Raw genomic sequence first — 23,262 nt, 5'->3', positions numbered from 1 at the left:
CGGTGTGGAGGGAGATTCACTCTATGTCTGACCCCGAGAGTGTGTGATGGGACGGTGTGGAGGGAGATTCACTCTGTGTCTGACCCCGGGAGTGTGTGATGGGACGGTGTGGAGGGAGATTCACTCTGTGTCTGACCCCGGGAGTGTGTGATGGGACGGTGTGGAGGGAGATTCACTCTGTGTCTGACCCCGGGAGTGTGTGATGGGACGGTGTGGAGGGAGATTCACTCTGTGTCTGACCCCGGGAGTGTGTGATGGGACGGTGCGGAGGGAGATTCACTCTGTGTCTGACCCCGGGAGTGTGTGATGGGACGGTGTGGAGGGAGATTCACTCTGTGCCTGACCCCGGGAGAGTGTGATGGGACGGTGTGGAGGGAGATTCACTCTGTGTCTGACCCCGGGAGAGTGTGATGGGATGGTGTGGAGGGAGATTCACTCTGTGTCTGACCCCGGGAGTGTGTGATGGGACGGTGTGGAGGGAGATTCACGTCGTGCTCAACGCCAGTATTCCATCCCCGATCCCTATCGTACTCGGGACCTCAGCGGTCTCACGTCTTATATTATAGTCAATTTTAACTCTCTGCCGGGGAGCAGGAGGAGTCAGTTAGCCAGGAAGGCAGTTGGGTGGAGATCAGAGCCTGGGCACCCAGACTCTGCCAGTCCGACCTCCCTCAGCCTGGAGCTGAGACGCTGCTGCACCAGTGTGAGGATCTCAGACCCATTACCGCAGCTCACCGGGTGCGGGGGGCAGCAGTAACCCCAGGTCACTGTGTCTCCTCTAACGAGACTCAAGTCCGACACCAAGTCAGGAAGTTACAGCGGTTTATTGATTTCATCATGACAGATGTAAATTAAACAATGTGTGAACGGCTGACGTGCGGGAATAAATAAACTGCTCCCGACTCACTCACAGTCACACACAATTAACTGACCGGCGACAACGGGTGACCGGTTGAATAATCAGTCCCGTTTCTCTCCGTCACTCTGCATCGGGGAACCGATGAATATAAAATCACACTTCAGGACCGTGTCCGAGATCACTGCAGATCCAGGGTCACTGCCGAGGTATTTGTCAATGTAACATCATTATATCGGCCAGACTGCCGAATGCACCATCCTCAGCAAAGGGAGCAAAAGGATTCTCTACCGGGATAATCCCACCCCGGGACACCGGTGTCCCAGACTGAGACTCGGCCCCCGGGCTCTTCCTGTCTGTGTCATTCCCCGGGGTCTCACGTGGGGAAGCCTCGAACACGCACATCCGGCGGAAGCTGCGCCGCTGGACAGGAGGCGGTGAACGTCACTGCAGGATCACTTCCGCTGACACAGAGCGTGAGACTGGAGTCAGTTCCGTTAGAACCGTTGGGAATTAAACCTGGCGCGCGGCCTTTAAAGGCAAGGGCGGAAGTTAAAGGGGAGGCCGGGATTTAAATGGGGGCGGGGGGAATCAGCCAAACTGTCCCCATCCCGCGGGTGGGGATGTTCACACATTCAGATGTTCACACGGACACTCTCAGTCCGGGTCTGGGTTCCTGCAGAGATCTCAGTTCCTTCTTCCCGGTCTCACTGAACTGATTCCCGTCCAGCCTGAAACAGATGGGAGAATAAAGATGAAATAAACAGATTACACAACAGTGTCAGTAACAGGGGACTGGGGTTAATGTTTCAACAACACTCACAGACAAATATCACCAGAAAACCCGCGGATCCGCTGATATTTTATCACATTGAACATTAACACAAACACTCACAGGATCCGCTTCAGACTCGGGAGGGTCTGTATGAGACTGCGGAGATCGGGGACAGATCGGTCTGTCAGCGAGTTTAATCCCAGGTTCAGCTCCGTCAGTGATGGGTTTGTACTGAGAGCGGAGACGAGATCATCGGCACCAGAATCTGTGAGATCGACATTGTTCAGCCTGGAGATGAGAGAGAGAGTGAGGGTGAAGGACACATTGAGATAGGAGACGGTACAAATCCCCAGTGTTTATCAGTAACACAATTACTGATCACATTAATGTTCAGTGTCAGACACCCAGTGACTGTAAACACAATCTCCCACTGTCTGGTACTTACCCTAGTTTTTGTATTTTACACTCCGGGTTCCTCAGAGCCGGAGACAACAGTTTCACTCCTGAATCTCCCAGTTTATTACCACCCAGGTCTAGCTCCGTCAGTGATGGGTTTGTACTGAGAGCGGAGACGAGATCCTCGACACCAGAATCTGTGAGACCGACATCATACAGCCTGGAGATGAGAGAGAGTGAGGGTGAAGGACACAGAGAGACAGGAGAAGGTACAAATCCCCAGTGTTTGTCAGTAACACAATTACTGATCACATTAATGTTCAGTGTCAGACACCCAGTGACTGTAAACACAATCTCCCACAGTCAGGTACTGACCAAAATTTCTGTATTTTACACTCCGAGTTCCTCAGAGCCGCAGACACAAGTTCCACTCCTGAATCTCCCAGTTCATTAGCACCCAGGTTCAGCTCCGTCAGTGATGGTTTTGTACTGAGAGCGGAGACGAGATCCTCGGCACCAGAATCTGTGAGACCGACATGCCTCAGCCTGGAGATGAGAGAGAGTGAGGGTGAAGAACAGAAAGAGATACGAGACTGTTCATATCCACAGTGTTAAGCAGCAGCATAATTACTAATCACATTAATGTTCAGTGTCAGACACCCAGTGGCAATTTCCCTCTGTTGGGTATTTACCACAGTTTCTGTATTTTACAGTCTGCGTTCCTCAGAGCCGCAGACAGTAGTTTCACTCCTGAATCTCCCAGGTGATTATCATTCAGGTCCAGCTCCGTCAGTGATGGATTTGTACTGAGAGCGGAGGCGAGATCGCGGGCACCAGAATCTGTGAGACCGACATGTTTCAGCCTGGAGATGATAGAGAGTGAGGGTGAAGGACACAGAGAGACAGGAGACGGTACAAATCCCCAATGTTTATCAGTAACACAATTACTGATCACATTAATGTTCAGTGTCAGACTCCCAGTGACTCTAAACACAACATCCTACAGTTTGGTACCTACCCTAATTCCTGTAATTTACACCGTGATTTCATCAGAGCAGCAGACACCAGTTTCACTCCTGAATCTCCCAGTTTATTGTTATTCAGGCTGAGCACCATTAGTGAAGTTTTTGTACCGAGTGCGGACACAAAATCTCCGGCAGCTGAATCTGTGAGTCCGACATTCATCAGCCTGGAAATGAGAAAGAGTGAGGGTGAAGGACACAGAGAGACAGGAGACGGAACAAATCCCTAGTGTTTATCAGTAACACAATTACTGATCACATTAATGTTCACTGTCAGACACCCAGTGACCGTAAACAAACTCTACCCCATTCTGCTACTGACCATAATTTCTGTATTTTACAGTCCGAATTCTTCAGAGCTGCAGAAAGCATTTTCACTCCTGAATCTCCCAGTTTATTAGCACCCAGGTTCAGCTCCATCAGTGATGGGTTCGAACTGAGAGCGGAAGCGAGATCCTCGGCACCAGGATTTGTGAGACCGACATCCCGCAGCCTGGAGAAGAGAGAGAATCATGTTGAAGAACACAGAGGGACAGGAGACTGTACATATTCACACTGTTAATCAATAATATAATCACTAATCATATTAATGTTCAGTGTCAAATATGCAGTGACAATCTCCCACTCTCTGGTATTTACCACAGTTTTTGGATTTTACATTTCGCCTTCTTTAGAGCCTCAGACAGCAGTTTCACTCCTGAATCTCCCAGTTTATTATCATTCAGGTTCAGCTCCGTCAGTGATGGATTTGTACTGAGAGCGGAGGCGAGATCCTTGGCACCAGAATCTGTGAGACCGACATCCCTCAACCTGGAGATGAGAGAGAGTGAGGGTGAAGGACACAGAGAGACGGGAGATGGTACAAATTCCAAGTGTTTATCAGTAACACAATTACTGATCACATGAATGTTCAGTGTCAGACACTCAGTGACTGTAAACACAATCTCATACAGACTAGTACTTACCCCAATTCCTGTAATTTACAACGTGATTTCTTCAGAGCCGCAGACACCAGTTTCACTCCTAAATCTTCCAACTTGTTATTATTCAGATTGAGCACCGTCAGTGATGGGTTTCCTCCGAGAGTGGCGTTAAGATCTCCGGCACCAGAATCTGTGAGGCCGACATTCCACAGCCTGGAGATGAGAGAGAGTGGGGGTGAAGGACACAGCTAGAGACAGGAGATGGTGCAAATTCACAGTATGTATCAGTAAGATAATTACTGATCACATTAATGTTCAGTGTCAGACACCCAGTGACTGTAAACACAACCTCCCACAGTCTGCTACTTACCACAGTTTCTGTATTTTACACTCCGAGTCCCTCAGCGCCGCAGACACCAGTTTCACTCCAGAATCTCCCAGGTTATTATCACTCAAACTCAGCTCTTTCAGAGATCGACTTGTACTGAGAGTAGAGATGAGGTCCTTGGCACCATTAGCAGTGAGACTGACATCAAAAAGCCTGGAGATGAGAGAGAGTGAGGGTGAAGGACACAGAGAGACAGGAAACGCTAAAAATCCCCAGTGTTTATCAGTAACACAATTACTGATCACAGTAATGTTCAGTGTCAGACAACCAGTGACTCTAAACACAATCTCCCACAGTTTGGTACTGACCACAGTTTCTGTATACAACACTTCGAATTCGTCAGAGCCGCAGACACCAGTTTCACTCCTGAATCTCCCAGTTCATTAGCACCCAGGTTCAGCTCCATCAGTGATGGGTTCGAACTGAGAGCGGAAGCGAGATCCTCGGCACCAGGATTTGTGAGACCGACATCCCGCAGCCTGGAGAAGAGAGAGAATCATGTTGAAGAACACAGAGGGACAGGAGACTGTACATATTCACACTGTTAATCAATAATATAATCACTAATCATATTAATGTTCAGTGTCAAATATGCAGTGACAATCTCCCACTCTCTGGTATTTACCACAGTTTTTGGATTTTACATTTCGCCTTCTTTAGAGCCTCAGACAGCAGTTTCACTCCTGAATCTCCCAGTTTATTATCATTCAGGTTCAGCTCCGTCAGTGATGGATTTGTACTGAGAGCGGAGGCGAGATCCTTGGCACCAGAATCTGTGAGACCGACATCCCTCAACCTGGAGATGAGAGAGAGTGAGGGTGAAGGACACAGAGAGACGGGAGATGGTACAAATTCCAAGTGTTTATCAGTAACACAATTACTGATCACATGAATGTTCAGTGTCAGACACCCAGTGACTGTAAACACAATCTCATACAGACTAGTACTTACCCCAATTCCTGTAATTTACAACGTGATTTCTTCAGAGCCGCAGACACCAGTTTCACTCCTAAATCTTCCAACTTGTTATTATTCAGATTGAGCACCGTCAGTGATGGGTTTCCTCCGAGAGTGGCGTTAAGATCTCCGGCACCAGAATCTGTGAGGCCAACATTCCACAGCCTGGAGATGAGAGAGAGTGGGGGTGAAGGACACAGCTAGAGACAGGAGATGGTGCAAATTCACAGTATGTATCAGTAAGATAATTGCCAATCACATTAATGTTCAGTGTCAGACACCCAGTGACTGTAAACACAATCTCCCACAGTCTGCTACTTACCACAGTTTCTGTATGTTACACTCCGAGACCCTCAGTGCGTCCAACACCAGTTTCACTCCTGAATCTCCCAGATTATTATCACTCAAACTCAGCTCTTTCAGAGATCGACTTGTACTGAGAGTAGAGATGAGGTCCTTGGCACCATTAGCAGTGAGACCGACATCATACAGCCTGGAGATGAGAGAGAGTGAGGGTGAAGGACACAGAGAGACAGGAGATGGAACAAATCCCCAGTGTTTATCAGTAACACAATTACTGATCACATTAATGTTCAGTGTCAGACACCCAGTGACTCTAAACACAATCTCCCACAGTTTGGTACTGACCACAATTTCTGTATACAACAGTTCGAATTCGTCAGAGCCGCAGACACCAGTTTCACTCCTAAATCTCCCAGTTCATTAGCACCCAGGTTCAGCTCCGTCAGTGATGGGTTTGTACTGAGAACGGAGGCGAGATCCTCGACACCAGAATCTGTGAGACGGACATTCCTCAGCCTGGAGATGAGATATGGTGAGGGTGAAGGACACAAAGAGACAGGAGATGGTAGAAATCCCCAGTGTTTATCAGTAACACAATTACTGATCACATTAATGTTCAGAGTCAGACACACAGTGACTGTAAACACAATCTCCCACAGTCTGGTACTTACCACAGTTTCTGTAATTTACACTCCGAGATCCTCAGCGCAGCCGACAACAGTTTCACTCCTAAATCTCCCAGTTTATTATCATTCAAACTCAGCTCTGTCAGTGATCGATTTGTACTGAGAGTGGAGATGAGGTCCTTGGCACCATTAGCAGTGAGACCGACATCACACAGCCTGGAGATGAGAGAGAGTGAGGGTTGTGACGAGAATACACATAAAATTAAGATGTTTGCTGGCCTGGGTTAGCATCAGTGACATCAGCAAGTGGTCTGCCACCTGTCCTCAGGGGAAGGAGAGATAAGGAACAATGGAGCAGCGTCTGGAGATGTGTAATGAAGGGACGGGGGAGAGAGAGCTGTCTGGAGCGGCTCCCCCTTTGAACCCTGAACTGTTTGAAGTGATGGACAGGCGATACCCCAGCAGGGGGATAAAAAGGGACCGGTTCGCTAAGGCAGCACACACGACACCCGAGGTAACGAGACCCTGGAAGCGGTACGCCTCTCACGAATCGGTGGGAAGTATCAGACAACGGCCAGGGTGGAAAGGTACGATCAGCGGGAACCCGGTGTGTGTCCGCCCTTGCCTGGGTGCCGGGTTCACTGCAGAGGATCGACCGCATCTGGAGGAGGGGTCACAGTCGGTGACCTCAGGTGACATCACCAAGGACCCGCCCAAAAGCTGCTTGTGAGCCATATCGCCGGTCTGTGAGTGAAGCAGTGTTCTGAATGATCAGTTGTTCCTGTTCCCTCTCTCTCTCCCCCTCCACGTTGTCCATCACCATGGCAACGATTACTGCGAACTGAACTACTAAACTGGACTGAACTTTGAGTTACTTTGAAATTTGCTCATTTACCCCTAGACAACGATAGAGCTTGATTGATGCCATTATCTTAATTCTGTGCACGTGTGTTTATCATTGCTAAACTGTTGCATTTATTATCCTTTCGATTACTGTGTTGCTTGTTTCTTTAATAAAACTTTCTTAGTTCTAGTACTCCAGACTCCAACTGAGTGATCCATTTCTGCTGGTTTGGCAACCCAGTTACGGGGTACGTAACAGGGTGAAGGACACAGAGAGACAGGAGACGGTACAAATCCCCAGTGTTTATCAGTGACACAATTACTGATCACATTAATGTTCAGTGTCAGACACCCAGTGACTATAAACACAATCTCCCACAGACTGGTACTTACCACAGTTTCTGTAATTTACACTCCACGTTCCTAAGAGCCGCAGACACCAGTTTCACTCCTGAATCTCCCAGTTTATTAACACCCAGGTTCAGCTCCGTCAGTGATCGGTTTGTACTGAGAGCGGAGACGAGATCGCCGGCACCAGAATCTGTGAGACCGACATCCCTGAGCCTGGAGATGAGAGAGAGTGAGTTTGAAGGGCACAGAGAGACAGGAGACGGTACAAATCCCCAGTGTTTATCAGTAACACAATTACTGATAACATTAATGTACAGTGTCAGACACCCAGTGACTCTAAACACAATCCCCCACAGTTTGGTACTGACCACAGTTTCTGTATACAACACTTCGAATTCGTCAGAGCCGCAGACACCAGTTTCACTCCTGAATCTCCCAGTTCATTAGCCCCCAGGTTCAGCTCCGTCAGTGATGGGTTTGTACTGAGAGTGGAGACGAGATCCTCAGCACCAGAATCTGTGAGACCGACATTCCTCAGCCTGGAGATGACAGAGAGTGAGGGTGAAGGACACAGAGAGACAGGAGATGGTACAAATCCCCAGAGTTTATCAGGAACGTAATTACTGATGATATTAAAGTTCAGTGTCAGACACCCATTGACTGCAAGCACAATCTGCCACAGTCTGGTACTTACCACAGTTTCTTAATTTTACGCTTCGAGTTCCTCAGAGCCGCAGACAGTAGTTTCACTCTTGAATCTCCCAGCTGATTATCATTCAGGTTCAGCTCCGTCAATGATCGGTTTGTATTGATAGCAGGGGAGAGATCCTCGGCACCAGAAACTGTGAGACCGACATTCCACAGCCTGGAGATGAGAGAACGAGAGGGTGAAGGACACAGAGAGACAGGAGACGGTACAAATCCCCAGTGTTTATCAGTAACACAATTACTGATCACATTAATGTTCAGTGTCAGACACCCAGTGACTGTAAACACAATCTCCCACAGTCTGGTACTTACCACAGTTTCTGTATTTTACACTCCGGGTTCCTCAGCGCGTCCGACACCAGTTTCACTCCTGAATCTCCCAGTTTATTATCATTCAAATTCAGCTCTGTCAGTGATCGATTTGTACTGAGAGTAGAGATGAGGTCCTTGGCACCATTAGCTGTGAGACCGACGTCATACAGCCTGGAGATGAGAGAGAGTGAGGGTGAAGGACACAGAGAGACAGGAGACGGTACAAATCCCCAGTGTTTATCAGTAACACAATTACTGATCACATTAATGTTCAGTGTCAGACATCCAGTGACTGTAAACACAATCTCCCACAGTCTGGTACTTACCACAGTTTCTGTATTTTACTCTCCGAGTTCCTCAGAGCCTCACACACCCGTTTCACTCCTGAATCTCCCAGTTTGTTAGCACCCAGGTCCAGCTCCGTCAGTGATGTGTTTGTACTGAGAGCGGAGACGAGATCCTCGACATCAGAATCTCTGAGACCGACATTGTCTAGCCTGGAGATGAGAGAGAGTGAGGGTGAAGGACACAGAGAGGCAGGAGACGGTACAAATTGACTGTATTTATCAGTAACAGATTAACTAATCACTTTAATGTTCAGTGTCAGACATTCAGAGACTGTAAACACAATCTCACACCGTATGGTATTTACCACAGTTTCTGTATTTTACACTCTCGCATCCTCAGAGCCGCAGAAACCAGTTTCACTCCTGCATCTTCCAGTTTATTCCACCCAAGGCTAAACACAAACAGAAAAAAAAATGATGAACAAAATGATTCAAACCGTGGGTCTGAGGGAATTTCTCTCACTCAGATACTCAGTAAATCACTGATCGGAGTTCCCATCACTGTCAATGTCCCTCACTGCCCAGCTCCAGGGTATTCACCGAATGTCAGTAATTTAACCTGCTGGTGCGACCCTGTAAACTCCCCATATTCTGTGTCATTTCCCAACGGTTGGAAAAGTCTCCCTGACCTGAGAAGGTCGGAAGGGGCGGAGTTGGAAAATGAGAGTAAGTCCAACAGTGAGGAAGATTTGTTAATCTGAAAGTGTCGATGAGAGACTGTGTACGAGTCCCCACCTGAGCAAGGGGGGTGGAGAAGAGAGATCCAACAGGAGGATGGGAGATGGGGAAGAGAGATTTCTCAGGAGAAAGGGAGATGGCGAAGAGAGATCGGAAAGGATGAACGGAGATGGAGAACAGAGATCCACAAGGCGATGAAGAGAGAGACCCAGGAACGGAAGGGGGATGGGGATGAGAGAGCCCGCAGGACGAATGGGACGGGGAAGAGATCCCCAAGAAAGGAACAGGAGTGGGGATGAGAGGTTCCACAAGAGGGTCTGAGGGGAAACGATTATCCTACAAGAAGAAAGGATGCAGTAATAGATTGTCCGGGAGGGTTGGGTCTGAACCGAGGATCATAATCGAGAGAGAAGATGTGCCCATGGGGTCTGGGTATCTGCTACTTAGCACAGTCACACAGGTAGACTGATGGTGATAGTCACACACGGGGAAGGGCAGGGGAGGACAATCTCACAATGGTAATTCTTTCCTTCTCACTGGGACAGTGTGCTGACAGTCTCTTGTCCCGACCGGGAAGCGGGTGTGAAGCTCTGACGCACCTGCTGCAGTCAGTGTCGGTCCGGGTGTCAGTAACAGTGAGAATGAACATTGTCAATGTACGTGTCACAGGCAGTGAGAAACAGGGCCATTTCTGTGATTTACTACCACTAAACCAATGGCCGTTGTTCACTGATCTGCTGAAGTCTCCAACATCCCTTCACAAGGGACCACAGAACCCTCCCGTCCTTGCGGAATTACTGACTGATACCCTGGGCATTCACAATTTGACTTATTGTAGTTTCACCTGAATCCCTTTACATTGAAACAACACAATGGAACAGTTTCACAGTTCAGAGTGAGAGATAAATCAAGTTACCTCAACTCCTGGCACTTGTACAGCCCGGGTCCCAGCCACTGGATTCCTTTACACTGAATGTGGCAGCCCTCCAGATTGAGATGTTTTATTGCATCACAGAGTCCGATGACATGAGACAGGACAGCGCAGTCAATCGGGGTCAGTGTCATTCCACTGAATGAAAGTTTCTTCACAGATCCCAGTGCGGCCTGAGCCAGTCCACTATTCTGAGACTCAAACAGGTAGTGTAATGTGTTCAGGAGGCTCCTTTTACCAGCTTCACTCCATGTGTTTCCACTCTGACGTTTAACCTCCTTCTTCACCCAGTCAATCACCCGGCAGGTTGTTTGTTCAGGAAATGGACCCAGAAACTCCTCCAGGCCCGGAGCTGTCATTGGGGAGGAGAGACCAGCAACAAAACGAAGAAATACATGAAATTGACCATCTGTCGTGTTATGGGATTCAGTGAGGAATTTCAGGATGTCCCCGGGATGTGGATTCAGGAATTGCGTGACTGCAGCTACAAACTCTTGGATAGTGAGGTGAGGGAATGTGTACACCACGCTCCGGGCAGAATCCTCTCTCTCCAAAAGCTCCATCAGGAACCCGGACAGGAATTGGGAAGGCTGCAGATTGTTTTTGATTAAATCTCCACTTGTAAACACAATCTTCTTCTCGGACACTCCTCTGAAGGCCATCTGACCAACCCTGAGTAACACATCACGGGGGTTCTCAATCTCACGGCCGTGGTTTTTCAGGATGTTGTAAATATAGTAGGAGTACAGTTGGGTGATGGTCTTGGGAACTCGCTGCGGGCCCCTGACTCTTTGTGTGAAGAAGGGGCCCAGTGTCAGAGCGAGGAACAGGCAGTAGGAAGGGTTGTAGCTCATGGTGTACAGGATCTCGTTCTCCTTCACGTGTTTGAAAACATCTGCCGCCACCGACTGATCTTCAAAATTTTTGATGAAATATTCCTTCCGTTCCTCACCATCGAATCCCAGGATTTCAGCCCAGACACTGATCATTGCCTTTTCCAATAAATGTAACGCAGTGGGACGGGTGGTCACCAGCACTGAACACCCTGGGAGCAGCTTGCCCTGGATTAAACTGCACACAATGTCAGACACTTCACACCACCACTCGGGATCTGGGCACTGATGCTTGGGTTCTGTATCTCTTCGACTGTCAGCAAAATCGATTTTGTGCTTGAATTCATCCAGACCATCGAATATAAACAACAATCCCTCTGGATTCTTCCAGACCTCTCTCAGGATATTTCCAAAGTAAGGATACTGATCCAGAATCAATTCCCTCAGGTTTATTCTGCAGTTAATGGTGTTTAAATCGCGGAACTTGAAACTGAAGACAAACTGAAATTGTTGGTATATTTTCCCCGTGGCCCAGTCATAGACTATCTTTTGTACCATTGTTGTTTTCCCGATCCCCGAGACTCCGGCCACTGCTGCGGACATCCCGGATTTGTTTCCAAAGAAACATCTTTTACGTTTTTGAACAAAACTGCTCTTGAATAACTGATCAGTCCCGATTTTTTCCAGCTCTCCACGGAGATGTTTCTCTCTCCACTCCTCATGGTCTCTGCCTCTTGCCAGCAGCTCATGTTCCACCAGTGTCCGATCTCGAACAGTAGAAATGACCGTGAGCTCAGCGTATCGATCAACCAGCTGGAAAACCTTCACCTTCTCCCTCATCAGGATCATGTTCACTCTCAGTGTTTCCGTTTGTGCCCGCAGAGTCCCCATGTGTTTCCGTTGAACATCTTAGGACGGACAGAAATAGGGTGTCAATGCCTAATCTGATGAACATGGAACTCTCAACCTGTTTTCTTTAATTAAAAAAAACTTGTTGAAACATTGTTGGTGTGAAATCGGGAAATCAGAAGTAAGAGTGTCTGAAAATGAACGATGGCCAAGAAACATTTCTGATCTGATTTAGATTCGCTGTTAAATGCTGCACTCTCCCTTTTGTTCATAGTTTGCAGATTTCCCGGTGTTCCAGCGAGCACCAAGTGCAGACGTGATTCTGGAGAGGAGAGTGTCGTGTGGACTGGATGGTTTCACTGCTTTCACCGCTCAGCTTCTGCTGAACTGTCCGACACTGCAGAGGGTAACATGGGGGGGGGGGGGGTGCAATTTACTTGTTTTACCGACTTTTACTTTCTCACAATGGACATGATGCTCTTGACACTACTTCAGGTTTAGGCTGCCGTACTGAGGCGTAGAAAGGGAACATAATTTTGGTTTCCATTTTCAGTCTGAGCCAGTCACACTGTTACACGGGGTGTTACACCTCTACAGTCCTCTGCACCGAGGAGCTGGTACGTCAACTCAGGCAATTCTCTGATGTCGCACAGAAGAATAACATCAAATCTGGGACACACATTGGACTCCGAAGTGTGATACCTCCCGTCCTGGAGTTGCATATTCCAATCGGAATGGTTTGGATTCAGTTTTGGATGTTCAGCGCTAGGGAAAGGGGAGCGCCGAGGCTTCCTCTGTGACCGATCGTAATGTCTGCTATAAAACTCGTAGAGACCTTTGGGTGCACAGCCCGAGACCCTGAAGTTGCCAGGGTACAACATTGTGAGCCGAAGGGCCTGCAATCTGCTCTAGATTTCTGATTCTATGAAATTCAAGGGAAATCTCTTCTCCTGCAGAGTAATGACGAGTTGCAGCCTGTCATCACGGGGAGAGTGAGAGGTGAAGTGAACAACAGGGCTAGACTTTAAGATACTAATATGGAACAGAAAGATGGGCAGGGACCAGACGGACTGAGTGGCCTCTCTAGTGTACATTGTAAGTTCGGCAGAGACAGTAAGTATCTGTGACATGAGATTTGAAACAGAACTGATTTATCTTTTACAGATCCACAATATTAAACACCAGTCCAGTTTAAGGCGAACATCAGAAGAACATTGGATTTGATAAGGTACACCATTGAAGGCTTATTGAGAAAGTAAGGAGGCCTGGGATCCAAGGGGAGATTGCTTTGTGGATCAAGAGCTGGCTTGCCCACAGAAGGCAAAGAGTGGTTGTAGACAGGTCATATTCTGCATGGAGTTCGGTGACCAGTGGTGTGCCTCAGGGATCTGTTCTGGGACCCCTACTCTTTGTGATTTTTATAAATAACCTGGTTGAGGAAGTGGACACATGGGTTAGTAAATTTGCTGATGACACAAAGGTTGAAGGTGTTGTGGATAGTGTGGAGGGCTGTCAGAGATTACAGCAGACATTGATAGGATGCAAAACTGGGCTGAGAAGTAGAAGATGGAATTCAACACAGATAAGTGTGAGGTGGTTCACTTTGGTAGGTCAAATATGATGGCAGAATATAGTATTAATGGTAAGACTCTTGGCAGTGTGGAGGATCAGCGGGAGCTTGGGGTCCGAGTCCAAAGGACACTCAAAGCAGCTGCGCAGGTTGATTCTGTGGTTAAGAATGCATACAGTGCTTTGGCCTGCATTAACAGTGGGATTAAGTACAAGAGCCAAGAGGTAATGTTACTGCTGTATCAGAACCTGTCAGACCGCACTTAGAGAACTGTGCTCAGTTCTGGTAGCCTCACTACATGAAGGATGTGGAAACCATAGAAAGGGTTCAGTGGAGGTTTACAAGGATGTTGCCTGGATTGGGCAGCATGTCTTCTGAGAATATGCTGAGAGAACTCGGCCTTCTCTCGTTGGAGCGGCGGAGATTGAAAGGTGACCTGATAGAGGTGTATAAGATGATGAGAGGCATTGATCATGTGAATAGTCAGAGGGTTTTTCGCCAGGGCTGAAATGGCTAACACGAGAGGACAAAGATTTAAAGTGCATGGCAGTAGGTACAGAGGAGATGTCACAGGTAAGTGTTTTACTCAGAGAGTGGTGAGTGCGTGGAGTAGGCTGCCGGCCACAGTGGTGGATGCGGATACGATCGGGTCTTTTAAGAGACTCCTGGATAGGTGCATGAAACTTAGAAACATAGAGGACTATGGGTAACCCTAGGTAATTTCTAAAATAAGTACATGTCCAGCACAGCATTGTGGGCCGAAGGGCCTGTATTGTGCTGTAGGTTTTCCAGTTTTTTTTCTATGTTTCTAAGTTTCTGGAAATAGGTCAATATAGGATAGTCATGGCCCACAGAGGATGGAGTTCTCAAATGGCAGGGGTAGGGAACCGTGGTTTACAAAGGAAGCTAAGGACTGCATAAAAGCCAGGTAAAGCACACATAAGGTAGCAAAAGTGAGTGGAAAGTTGGATGAATTTAAAATGCAACAAAAAAAGCAACTAAAGAAGCTATAAGAAGGGAAAAGATGAAATACGAGAGCAGATAAGCCTATAATATAAAGCAGGGTAATAATCACTCTCTTTCAGTTATATAAAGAGTAAAAGGGAAGTGAGAGTTGATATTGACCAACTGGGAAATGATGCTGGAGGAGTCGTAATCAGGGACAAAGAAATAACAGATGAACAATGGATACTTTGCATCTGTCTTCACCGTGCAGCGAGCTGTTGTCCATGAATGCGGGCAGTAGGAGTGAGTGCCATTGCTATTACAAAAGAAAATGTGCTCGGCGTACTGAGAAGTCTTAAGGTGAGTAAGTTACCTGATCCAGATGGACTATGTCCCAAGCCCTAAGAGAGGCTGCTGGAGAGATAACGGATGCATCGGTCATTATCTTTCAGCAATCACTTGATACTGGCATTGTCCCGGATGAATGGAGGATTGCAAATGTCACTCCACTCTTTAAGAAGGAAGGACAAAGAAGGGAAATTATAGGCCAGTTAGCCAAACTTCAGTGGTTAGGAAACTGTTGGTGTCTATTATTAAGGTTGAGGGTTCGAGGTACTTGGAGGTTAATGACAAAATAAGTCAAAGTCAGCGTGGTTTCTGTGAAGGAAAGTCATACCTAACAAATCGAGGAGAAAACAAGCAGGCTGGACAAAGGAGAGTCAGTGGATGCCATTTATTTAGATTTTCAGAAGACATTTGATAAGTTGTCATGTATGAGACTGTTGAACAAGGTAAAATCTTATGGTGTTACAGGAATGATATTGACATGTGTAGCGGAACGGCTGACAGGCAGCAGGCAACGAGTGAAAATAAAAGGGGCCTTTTCTGTTTGGCTGCCGGTGACTGGTGGTTTTCCTCAGGGACCAGTATTGGGACCGCTAATTTTCACATTGTTTGCCAGTTATTTAGATAACGTAATTGATTGCATTGTGGCAAAGTTTCCGGGTTTCAAAAAGGTAGGTGGAGGGGTGGGTAGTGCTGAGAAGGCAATGTGATTGCAGCAGGACCGAGACAAATTGGAAGAGTGGGCAAAATAAAAGGTGGCAGATGGAATATAGTTTTGAGAAATGTATGATAACGTATATTGGTAAAGGGAACAATAGTGCAGACCATAATCCAAAATGGAAAGAGGGGTCAAACATCAGAGGTACAGAGGGACTTGGGAGTCCTCGAACTGTTAATTTACAGGTCGAATCTGTGGTAAGGAAAGCAAATGCAATGTTGGCATTTATTTCAAGGGGAACCGAATCTACAAGCAAGGAGACAATGCTGAGCATTTATAAGACTGCAGTCAGGTCTCACTTGGAGTTTATGGACCTATATCTCAGAAAAGATGTGTTGTCATTGGAGAGAGACCAGAGCAGATACACGATGATGATTTCGGGAATGAAGGGTGAACATCCGAGGAGCATTTTCGAAACTTTGGGCCTGTACCCACTGGACTTTAGAAGAATGTGGGGGGAGGGGGGATCTCCTTGAAAGGACCAGATAGAATGGAAATGGAGAGGATATTTCCTATGTTGGGGTATCCAGAGCTACAAGGCACAACCTGAAAGTTAATTGGTCATCCTTTAGAACATGTCAGGAGGATTCTTTATTTTTTTAGCCAGGAAGTACCAAATCCGTTGAATGCTCTGCCACAGACCGTGGGTATAGTTAAGACGAGGTTGATCGTTTCTTGATCGGTCAGTGCATCAAAGGATATGGTGAGAAGGCAGTTGTATGGAGTTCAGTGGGACTTGGGATCAGCCATGGTGGAATGGCGGAGCAGACTGATGGGCTGAATGGCCGACTGCTGCTCCCATGTCTTGTGGTCTTATGGAGGAATAACAACAAATCTCATCTCTACTTTGGATCGGAGGTCTGAGATTTCCCTTGCTGAAGTTGGATGTTCCAATTGGAACAGTTTGGCTTCAGTTTGGTCAAATCTCCGGATATTTGGCGCTGGAGTGAGAGGAACGCTGAGGATTCCTCTCTGACCGACTGGATTGTTTGTTTATCAAACTCATACAGGTTTCTGGGTGCACAGCCCGAGACTCGGAAGGTGCCAGGTGTTGTGACGAATGCAAATGCTTTCCTGTGCTCCAGCCGCAGCAACAAACACCTGTCTCCCCGTTTCTGACCGTCTCTAAACAGGCATCTGAAGACAGGTATTCAGACACTCAGAGTGAAATCGAGACTTTGAGTTTTCCGCTTCATTGCCTACCTTTCAGGTCAGTAGGCATTTCAGGTAAACCCCGCTCAGTGTCCATGTAGGCGAACTGGCCGTCACCTGTTCAAACAGATTAACCTGCATGAAGTCTGTTCTGTGTAATACTGTAAATTCATCAGCATCTACATCTGTAACACACAGTGTATTGTTCACCGTACCACGTTCCCGTATTTCATCCAATATTCTGCTCAGCTTCGGTAAATGGTGGTGTAGTTTCACAAAGGATTCCCACATCATCCTCCGGGCCTCGGAGCCCTTCTCCATCACCAGATCCAGGAGGAGTTTGGAAGCTCCCGCTCGGTTTCCCTTCTCCGCCAGCTCAGTCACGCTCTGTAATGAACAATGGGGAATATATTGAGGTGCGGAGAGATGGGTACAAATCTGCTCGACACAGATCACTAAGAGACATTGAAGTGTTCATAGCGGGGGAAAGATTTTAAAAGAAGTGAGCGGGGGCAGTCGAGACTTCCTGCACGCCACAGATTGCGAGGTAATTATCAGACTAGCAAGGTTTGAGCGGAGCAGACATAGTGTGAGTGAGCCAGAGATAGAGTGGGGAGTTGAGTCTTCGTGTCGGAGAGGGTTCAGTGAGGAGACTTCAGGTAGATTTTTAAAGAAGCGAGCGGGGGCAGTCACGACCTTCTGAACGCCACAGTTTGTGGGGCATTTGTCCACTTGGCAAGGATTAAGTGGAGAAAATATAATGCGAGTGAGCCAGAGATAGAGCAGGGTCTTGAGGCTTTGTGCCAGAGAGAGTTCAGTGAGGAGAGGCGGAGGCTGTTGGAAGATTTTGGGTAATATTTTACCTGTATTTTTCACAGAATGCAGGCAGGGTAGTGGGATGCTCTTCCTACAGGGTGCAGCAAGATAGAGAGACCTCCAGTGTCCCTGACAACTGCACCTTCAGGAATTGCATCCAGCTGCAGCTTCTTACAGACTGTGCTCAGGAATTGGAGCTGGAGCTGGAGGAATCCAGGATCATTCAGGAGGCTGAGAGGTTGACTGACAGGCTATACGGGGAGGGAGCTATACCCAAGGGGCAGGACACAGGTAACTGGGTGACTGTCAGGAGGGGGAAAGGAGACAGGCAGCCACTGTAGAAAACTGCTCTGTAACCGGTACACTGCTTTCTGTTTCGGGGTATGACCTAGCAGAGGAAAGTCATGGCGATTATACCACTGGCACTGAATTTGGCTTTGTGACTCAGAAGGGGTGAGAAGAGTGAACTGAACTAACAGGGGCATTCAATGGCTAGTAGAGCACACTGGAGATCCTGTTGATGAGAACAAGATTTCTGGATCATGTGTTTCCAAGGTCAGGGATATCTCCCATCCAGTCTAAAACTTTGTTAAGGGCAGGGTGAGCAGTCAGAGGTCGTGGTCCACGTCGGTACCAATGACAAGAGTAAGAAGTGTGATGAGGTCATGCAAAGTGAGTTCATGGAGTTCGAAGCTAAGCTAAAAGGCAGGTCCTCCAGTGTTGTGTTCTCAAGGGTACTACCCGTACCACGTACTAGTGAGGCCTGAAATAGGGCGATCATACAGTTTACGTGTGGCTGATGAAATGGTGCATGACCGAGGGTTTGAGATGTTTGAATGATTGGGCTCTCTTCCAAGTAAGATTGGACCTGGACGGAGGTGATCATTTTGCACCCGAGCTGGAGGGGGACTGATACTCTTGCAGGATGGGTTGTTAGCGCTGCATGGGAAGGTGGAGGTGTTAAACTTGAGTTGCAGGGGGATGAAGAACCAGAGTGGATAATGGAGAGGTTGTTTGGGAAAGACGTTGTTAAGCCAACATAAAGAGTCAGGAATCTAAAGGATGAACATGGTGAAACTAATGTTCCGAGTTGTGTATTATTTCAATGCAAGGAGTACTGTAGGAAAGGCAGATGAGTTTAGAGCATTGATCAGCACATTGAATCTCAGCATTGTAACCATTAATATGATTTGGTTGGAGCTGGTGCAGGATTCGCCGCTCAGCATTCCAGGGTTCCGTTGCGTTCGACACGATTCGACAGAGCGGGAGGGATTACAGATGGAGGGGTGCAATAACTATTCAGAGAAGACGTCACTGCATTGCTCAGACAGGACAATCTGGATAGCTGGTGCAGTGAGACTACATGGGTGAAACTACGTAATAAGAAAGAGATGACCACGTTAGTGGGATTATATTATAGAGCTCCCAATAGTCAATGGGATTTAGTAGATCAAACATGTAGAGAGATCACAGAAACAAGAAACACAAGGTTCTGATGGTAGATAATTTTAACTTTCCATTTAGTGACTGGGAAACCCATATTTTAAAGGGCTGGATGGGATAGTGTAGGTCAAATGGGTTCAAGGAAGTTTCCGGAATCAATATATTGAGATCAGAACTGTAGACAGTACATACAAGAATTCTGTTAGGGAACAGCACAGGTGCAGGGAAACACTTTGGATCTGGTAATCATCATGCCATTAGTTTAAAGATCATTATGGAAAATGATAGGTCTGGTCCTCGGGTTAAGTTTCGAAATTGCAGAAAGGTCAATTATAATGGTATCAGCAGGGATCTGACGAAACTGGATTGGGACATGTTGTTTTCTGGTATAGATGTGCTTGGTGAATGTGAGGCATCCAAAACTGAAATTTTCAGAGTACAAAGTTCCAATGCATAAATGACCATAGGTACAGAGTTTGAATGTTCCTGACACAATAAAAGGCAAGGGTAACAGGTTTAGGGAAGCTCGGGTATTGAGAGCCATTGAGGCCCTGAGCGCATCTCAAGTACAGGCTCGAAGATCAAATGAGGTACTTGATGAGTACAAGAAATGCTAGAGAAATACAAATGCTCTAGCAGACAAGGAAAAAGAGAACCTCAAACTCTTCATCAATTATTTTCAGAACAAAAGTATAGCAACGGACAAAATTGAAGTTCAGAATGGCATTTACGCATGATGCTGAAAAGGTGGGGGAGATTTTAAATGCATTTTTTACATTTATATTTACACCGGAGACATACAGAGTCTTTAGAGAGAGCCAAACAGCGGTGAGATCATGGACTCCATACAGATTACAGAGGAGGAGGTGTTTGCTGTCTTGAGGCAGATTGGGGGGGGGGGGGTAAATCCCCAGGGTTTTCCTTCACACCTTGTCTGAGGCGAGTGCAGAGATCGCAGGTGCTCCAGTGACGATATTTAAAATGTCAGATGAGGAAGTATTGGAGGGTAGATAATGTTGTTCTGCTGTTTGAAAAGGAGGTAAGAAAAAGTTAGGGAATTACAGTTTGATGAGCCAAACACCAGTGGTGGTAAAGTTATTGGTAGGTATTCTAATGGACTGAATATGAGTACTTGGATGGACGAGGATTGATCAGGTATAGTGCACACTGATTTCTGCCTGGTAGATCCTACCTAACCAATCTTATAGTTTCTCAACAAGTTCCCAAGCAAGTAATGAAAACAAGGAAGTAGATGTTGTCTGCATGGACTTCAGAAAGGCCTCTGACTCGATCCCTCATCGGAGCCTGGTCAGTAAGATTAAGTCGCTTGACATTCATGACATGGTAGTAAGTTAGTTTAGATATTGGATTCGTGAGAGAAGCTAAGGGAGGTGGTAGAGGTTTGCTTCTCAGACTTGAAGTCAATGACTAGTGGTGTGCTTCAGGTATCTGTGCTCGGTCTGGTGTTGTCTACCAACGCCCTGGATGATAATGTGGTAAACTGGGTCAGCAGATCTGTAGACGATACCAAGGTAGATACCAAGGTAATGAAGACACGACAGCACTAAGGCATTGAGTGGTAGTGCTAAGAGTGGTAGTAGAGGTTTGCTTCTCTGACTAGAAGTCTATGACTAGGGGTGTGCGACAGGGATCTGTACTTGGTCTGATGTTGTCTGTCATATACATCAACGCTCTGGATGATAATGTGGTAAAGTGGGTCAGCAAATCTGTGGATGACACCAAGGTAGTGACAGCGAGGAAGGTTATCAGAGTTTGCAGCGGGACATGGGACAGCTAGAAAAAGGTGGAATGGAGATTGGGAGATAGAATTTAAAGAAGACACGTGTGAGGTGTTGCACTTTTTGAGGACAAACCACGATAACACTAAGACATTGAGCAGTGCGGTAAAACTAAGGTATCAGGGAATACAGATCCAAAATTTCTTGAAAGTGTTGTCGAAGTTAGATGGCGTTGTAAAGCTTTTAGGACATGGGCTTTCATAAATCAAAATATTGAATACAGAAGTTGGGATATATGTATAAATTGATGTGTCAGAGGCTAATTTGAAGCAATTTGTATACCTACTTCTCGGAAGGATATTAATAAGATTGAACTAGTGCAGAAAAAAAAATGCAGATTGTTGCCAGGACTTGAGGTCCTGAGATATAGGGAAAGTGTGAATACGTTAGGACGTTATTCCACAGAGTTCAGGAGGACCAGGAGAGATGTGATAGGGGTATACAAGTTTATAAAAGGTATAGATAGAGTAATTGCTGAAAGGCATTTACTACTGAGGTTGGGTGGGACTGGAATTAGAGGACATGGGGTAACGATGACAGGTGAAAGGCAATATGAGGGGGAACTTGTTCACTCAGACGCTGCTGAGAACGTGGAACGTGCTGCCATCGGAATTAGTCGATGTAAATTCGATTTGAACATTTACGATCAATTTGGGTAAATTCACCAATGGGGGAAGTTATGGATGTCTCCAGTCCGGGTTCAGGTCAATGGGACTAAGCAGACAATAGGTCGGTGTGGTCCAGATGAGCGGAACAGCCTGTTGCTGTACTGTAGAGTTTGATGACTATGGCTAGGTCAAATTATGGCAGGGTCACTGTTCATGTTTCCCCAGGGAAATTGCTGGTGAACCGCATCAGGTTCACACTTCACTGCCAGGCTCCACGAGGGGTCCAGTGTCAGCCTACAGCTGGGAATTGGCAGTGAGGAGCAGACAGCAAATTCAGGACTATTGTGCACGTGTGACAAATCAAAGCCAACTGGTGCTAATGTTGAGTAAGAAGTTTGGAGTGAAATTGTCAGCTGCCTCACGTGGAAAGTAGTGTTCGGTATGGTGTGTGGCTCTTCATTAAAATTCAGTCTGGGTAGCAATAGGTGAATGCACTCCAGTAGCACAAAGACCATTGGAAAGCTGTTTCTTTGTAATTCTGTGTGAGCGGTAGATGCTTGGAATATTTTAAGTGATAGTGATGTTGCACATCCCAGTGTTAACAGTATATGCTGTGGTAATAGATAGCGAAGTCAAAGATTATGGAGATAAGGCAGGAACTGGATACTGATTGTGGATGATCAGCCATGATCACAGTGAATGGCGGTGCTGGCTTGAAGGGCCGAGTGGCCTACTCCTGCACCTGTTGTCTATTGTCTATTGTCTCTTGTCTATAATTTCAAACTCAAATTGGAAGAGTCACAACTAACAGAAGGTTACAGAACCATGAGGCATGTTGGGATATTGATCAAAAAAGGATTAGCAGTTCAAATGAGAGACGATAATCAGTGTTACCTGGTCAATTGAAAATGGGGTTGAAGGTCGACTTGAGAAATGAGCTGAGAAATAAGTCACTATATATTTGATTTGTGGTAAACCCGTGGGTCATCAGAAGAACACAGATTGGTGAATGGCCATTAAGGTCGAACATTGGGAGCATGATGTGATGTCAGACGGAGTGGTGTAAAGTGGTTCTCTGTCCACTTTCAATGTCCATCAATTGTTATATTATTAAAGACACCTGTCAATCATTGTCTGTATCCTAACCTGTCCAAAAAATGAATGTGTTCAGAAAACTGACGAGAGGCTTGTATTGGTGAATGGGGTTTCCAGAGATGAAAACTCTTTCCTTGATGTTCAGCACAAGCATTGCAGGATTTTCATAGCCCAGAGGTGCCAATGCACCGGTGCTGTCTGTCTGTGACAGATTCAGTAGAATCTATACTCAGTCTATGTTCCTGTCACTTACGTGATACTCTGACCCGGTGAAGTGATCCTCGCCCATTAACATAAAGCCGACTTCCTCCACACGCTCCTCAATCGCCTGCTCCAGTCGCTTCATGTAGAATCTCGTCAACTGGTACAGTTGGTGATCCTCACAATTTGACAGGAAGGCAGAGATTGCGGAGTTCAGATCTGTAGTCAGTCATAGAACATAAAATAGTAGATGTCTCATGCGAAGGCAGCCACGATGCCAATTTAAACCAATCCCATCTTCAGGAACGTGTCAATATCCCTCCGTTCCCGGCCTACTCATGAGTTCAAACGCCTCTCAGATGCTGCTGGGTATCCGTTTTCAGAACCCCTCGTCCCACCCCCAGGCTGCACGTTCCAGGCACTGATCACTGTCTGTGGATAACATGCATCCTAAATCCCTTTTAAACTTTCC

At 46.7% G+C, this 23,262-nt stretch overlaps 1 protein-coding gene across 1 annotated transcript in view; it reads right to left on the bottom strand.

Annotated features, from left to right (window-relative positions):
* Window positions 1–201: 201 nt before the first annotated feature.
* The window catches only part of LOC134341920 (NACHT, LRR and PYD domains-containing protein 12-like), a 69,450-nt gene continuing 46,389 nt past the window's right edge, over window positions 202–23,262 (bottom strand). Inside the window, 27 exon segments of the mRNA XM_063039855.1 lie at window positions 202–1,543; window positions 1,545–1,587; window positions 1,752–1,919; window positions 2,077–2,247; window positions 2,403–2,573; window positions 2,720–2,890; window positions 3,046–3,216; window positions 3,372–3,542; window positions 3,689–3,859; window positions 4,015–4,185; window positions 4,343–4,513; window positions 4,669–4,839; window positions 4,986–5,156; window positions 5,312–5,482; window positions 5,640–5,810; window positions 5,966–6,136; window positions 6,292–6,462; window positions 7,483–7,653; window positions 7,809–7,979; window positions 8,135–8,305; window positions 8,461–8,631; window positions 8,787–8,957; window positions 9,113–9,199; window positions 10,402–12,157; window positions 16,880–16,945; window positions 17,044–17,215; window positions 22,843–23,009. Coding sequence (XP_062895925.1) covers window positions 1,514–1,543; window positions 1,545–1,587; window positions 1,752–1,919; window positions 2,077–2,247; window positions 2,403–2,573; window positions 2,720–2,890; window positions 3,046–3,216; window positions 3,372–3,542; window positions 3,689–3,859; window positions 4,015–4,185; window positions 4,343–4,513; window positions 4,669–4,839; window positions 4,986–5,156; window positions 5,312–5,482; window positions 5,640–5,810; window positions 5,966–6,136; window positions 6,292–6,462; window positions 7,483–7,653; window positions 7,809–7,979; window positions 8,135–8,305; window positions 8,461–8,631; window positions 8,787–8,957; window positions 9,113–9,199; window positions 10,402–12,157; window positions 16,880–16,945; window positions 17,044–17,215; window positions 22,843–23,009 — 5,738 coding nt within the window. The 3' untranslated portion in view covers window positions 202–1,513.

The sequence above is a fragment of the Mobula hypostoma genome, unplaced genomic scaffold (assembly GCF_963921235.1).
Source record: "Mobula hypostoma unplaced genomic scaffold, sMobHyp1.1 scaffold_42, whole genome shotgun sequence".
In the NCBI taxonomy this organism is placed as follows: domain Eukaryota; kingdom Metazoa; phylum Chordata; class Chondrichthyes; order Myliobatiformes; family Myliobatidae; genus Mobula; species Mobula hypostoma.
Note: the sequence above shows the minus strand (reverse complement) of the source record. Positions and strands in the feature narration are given on the sequence as shown.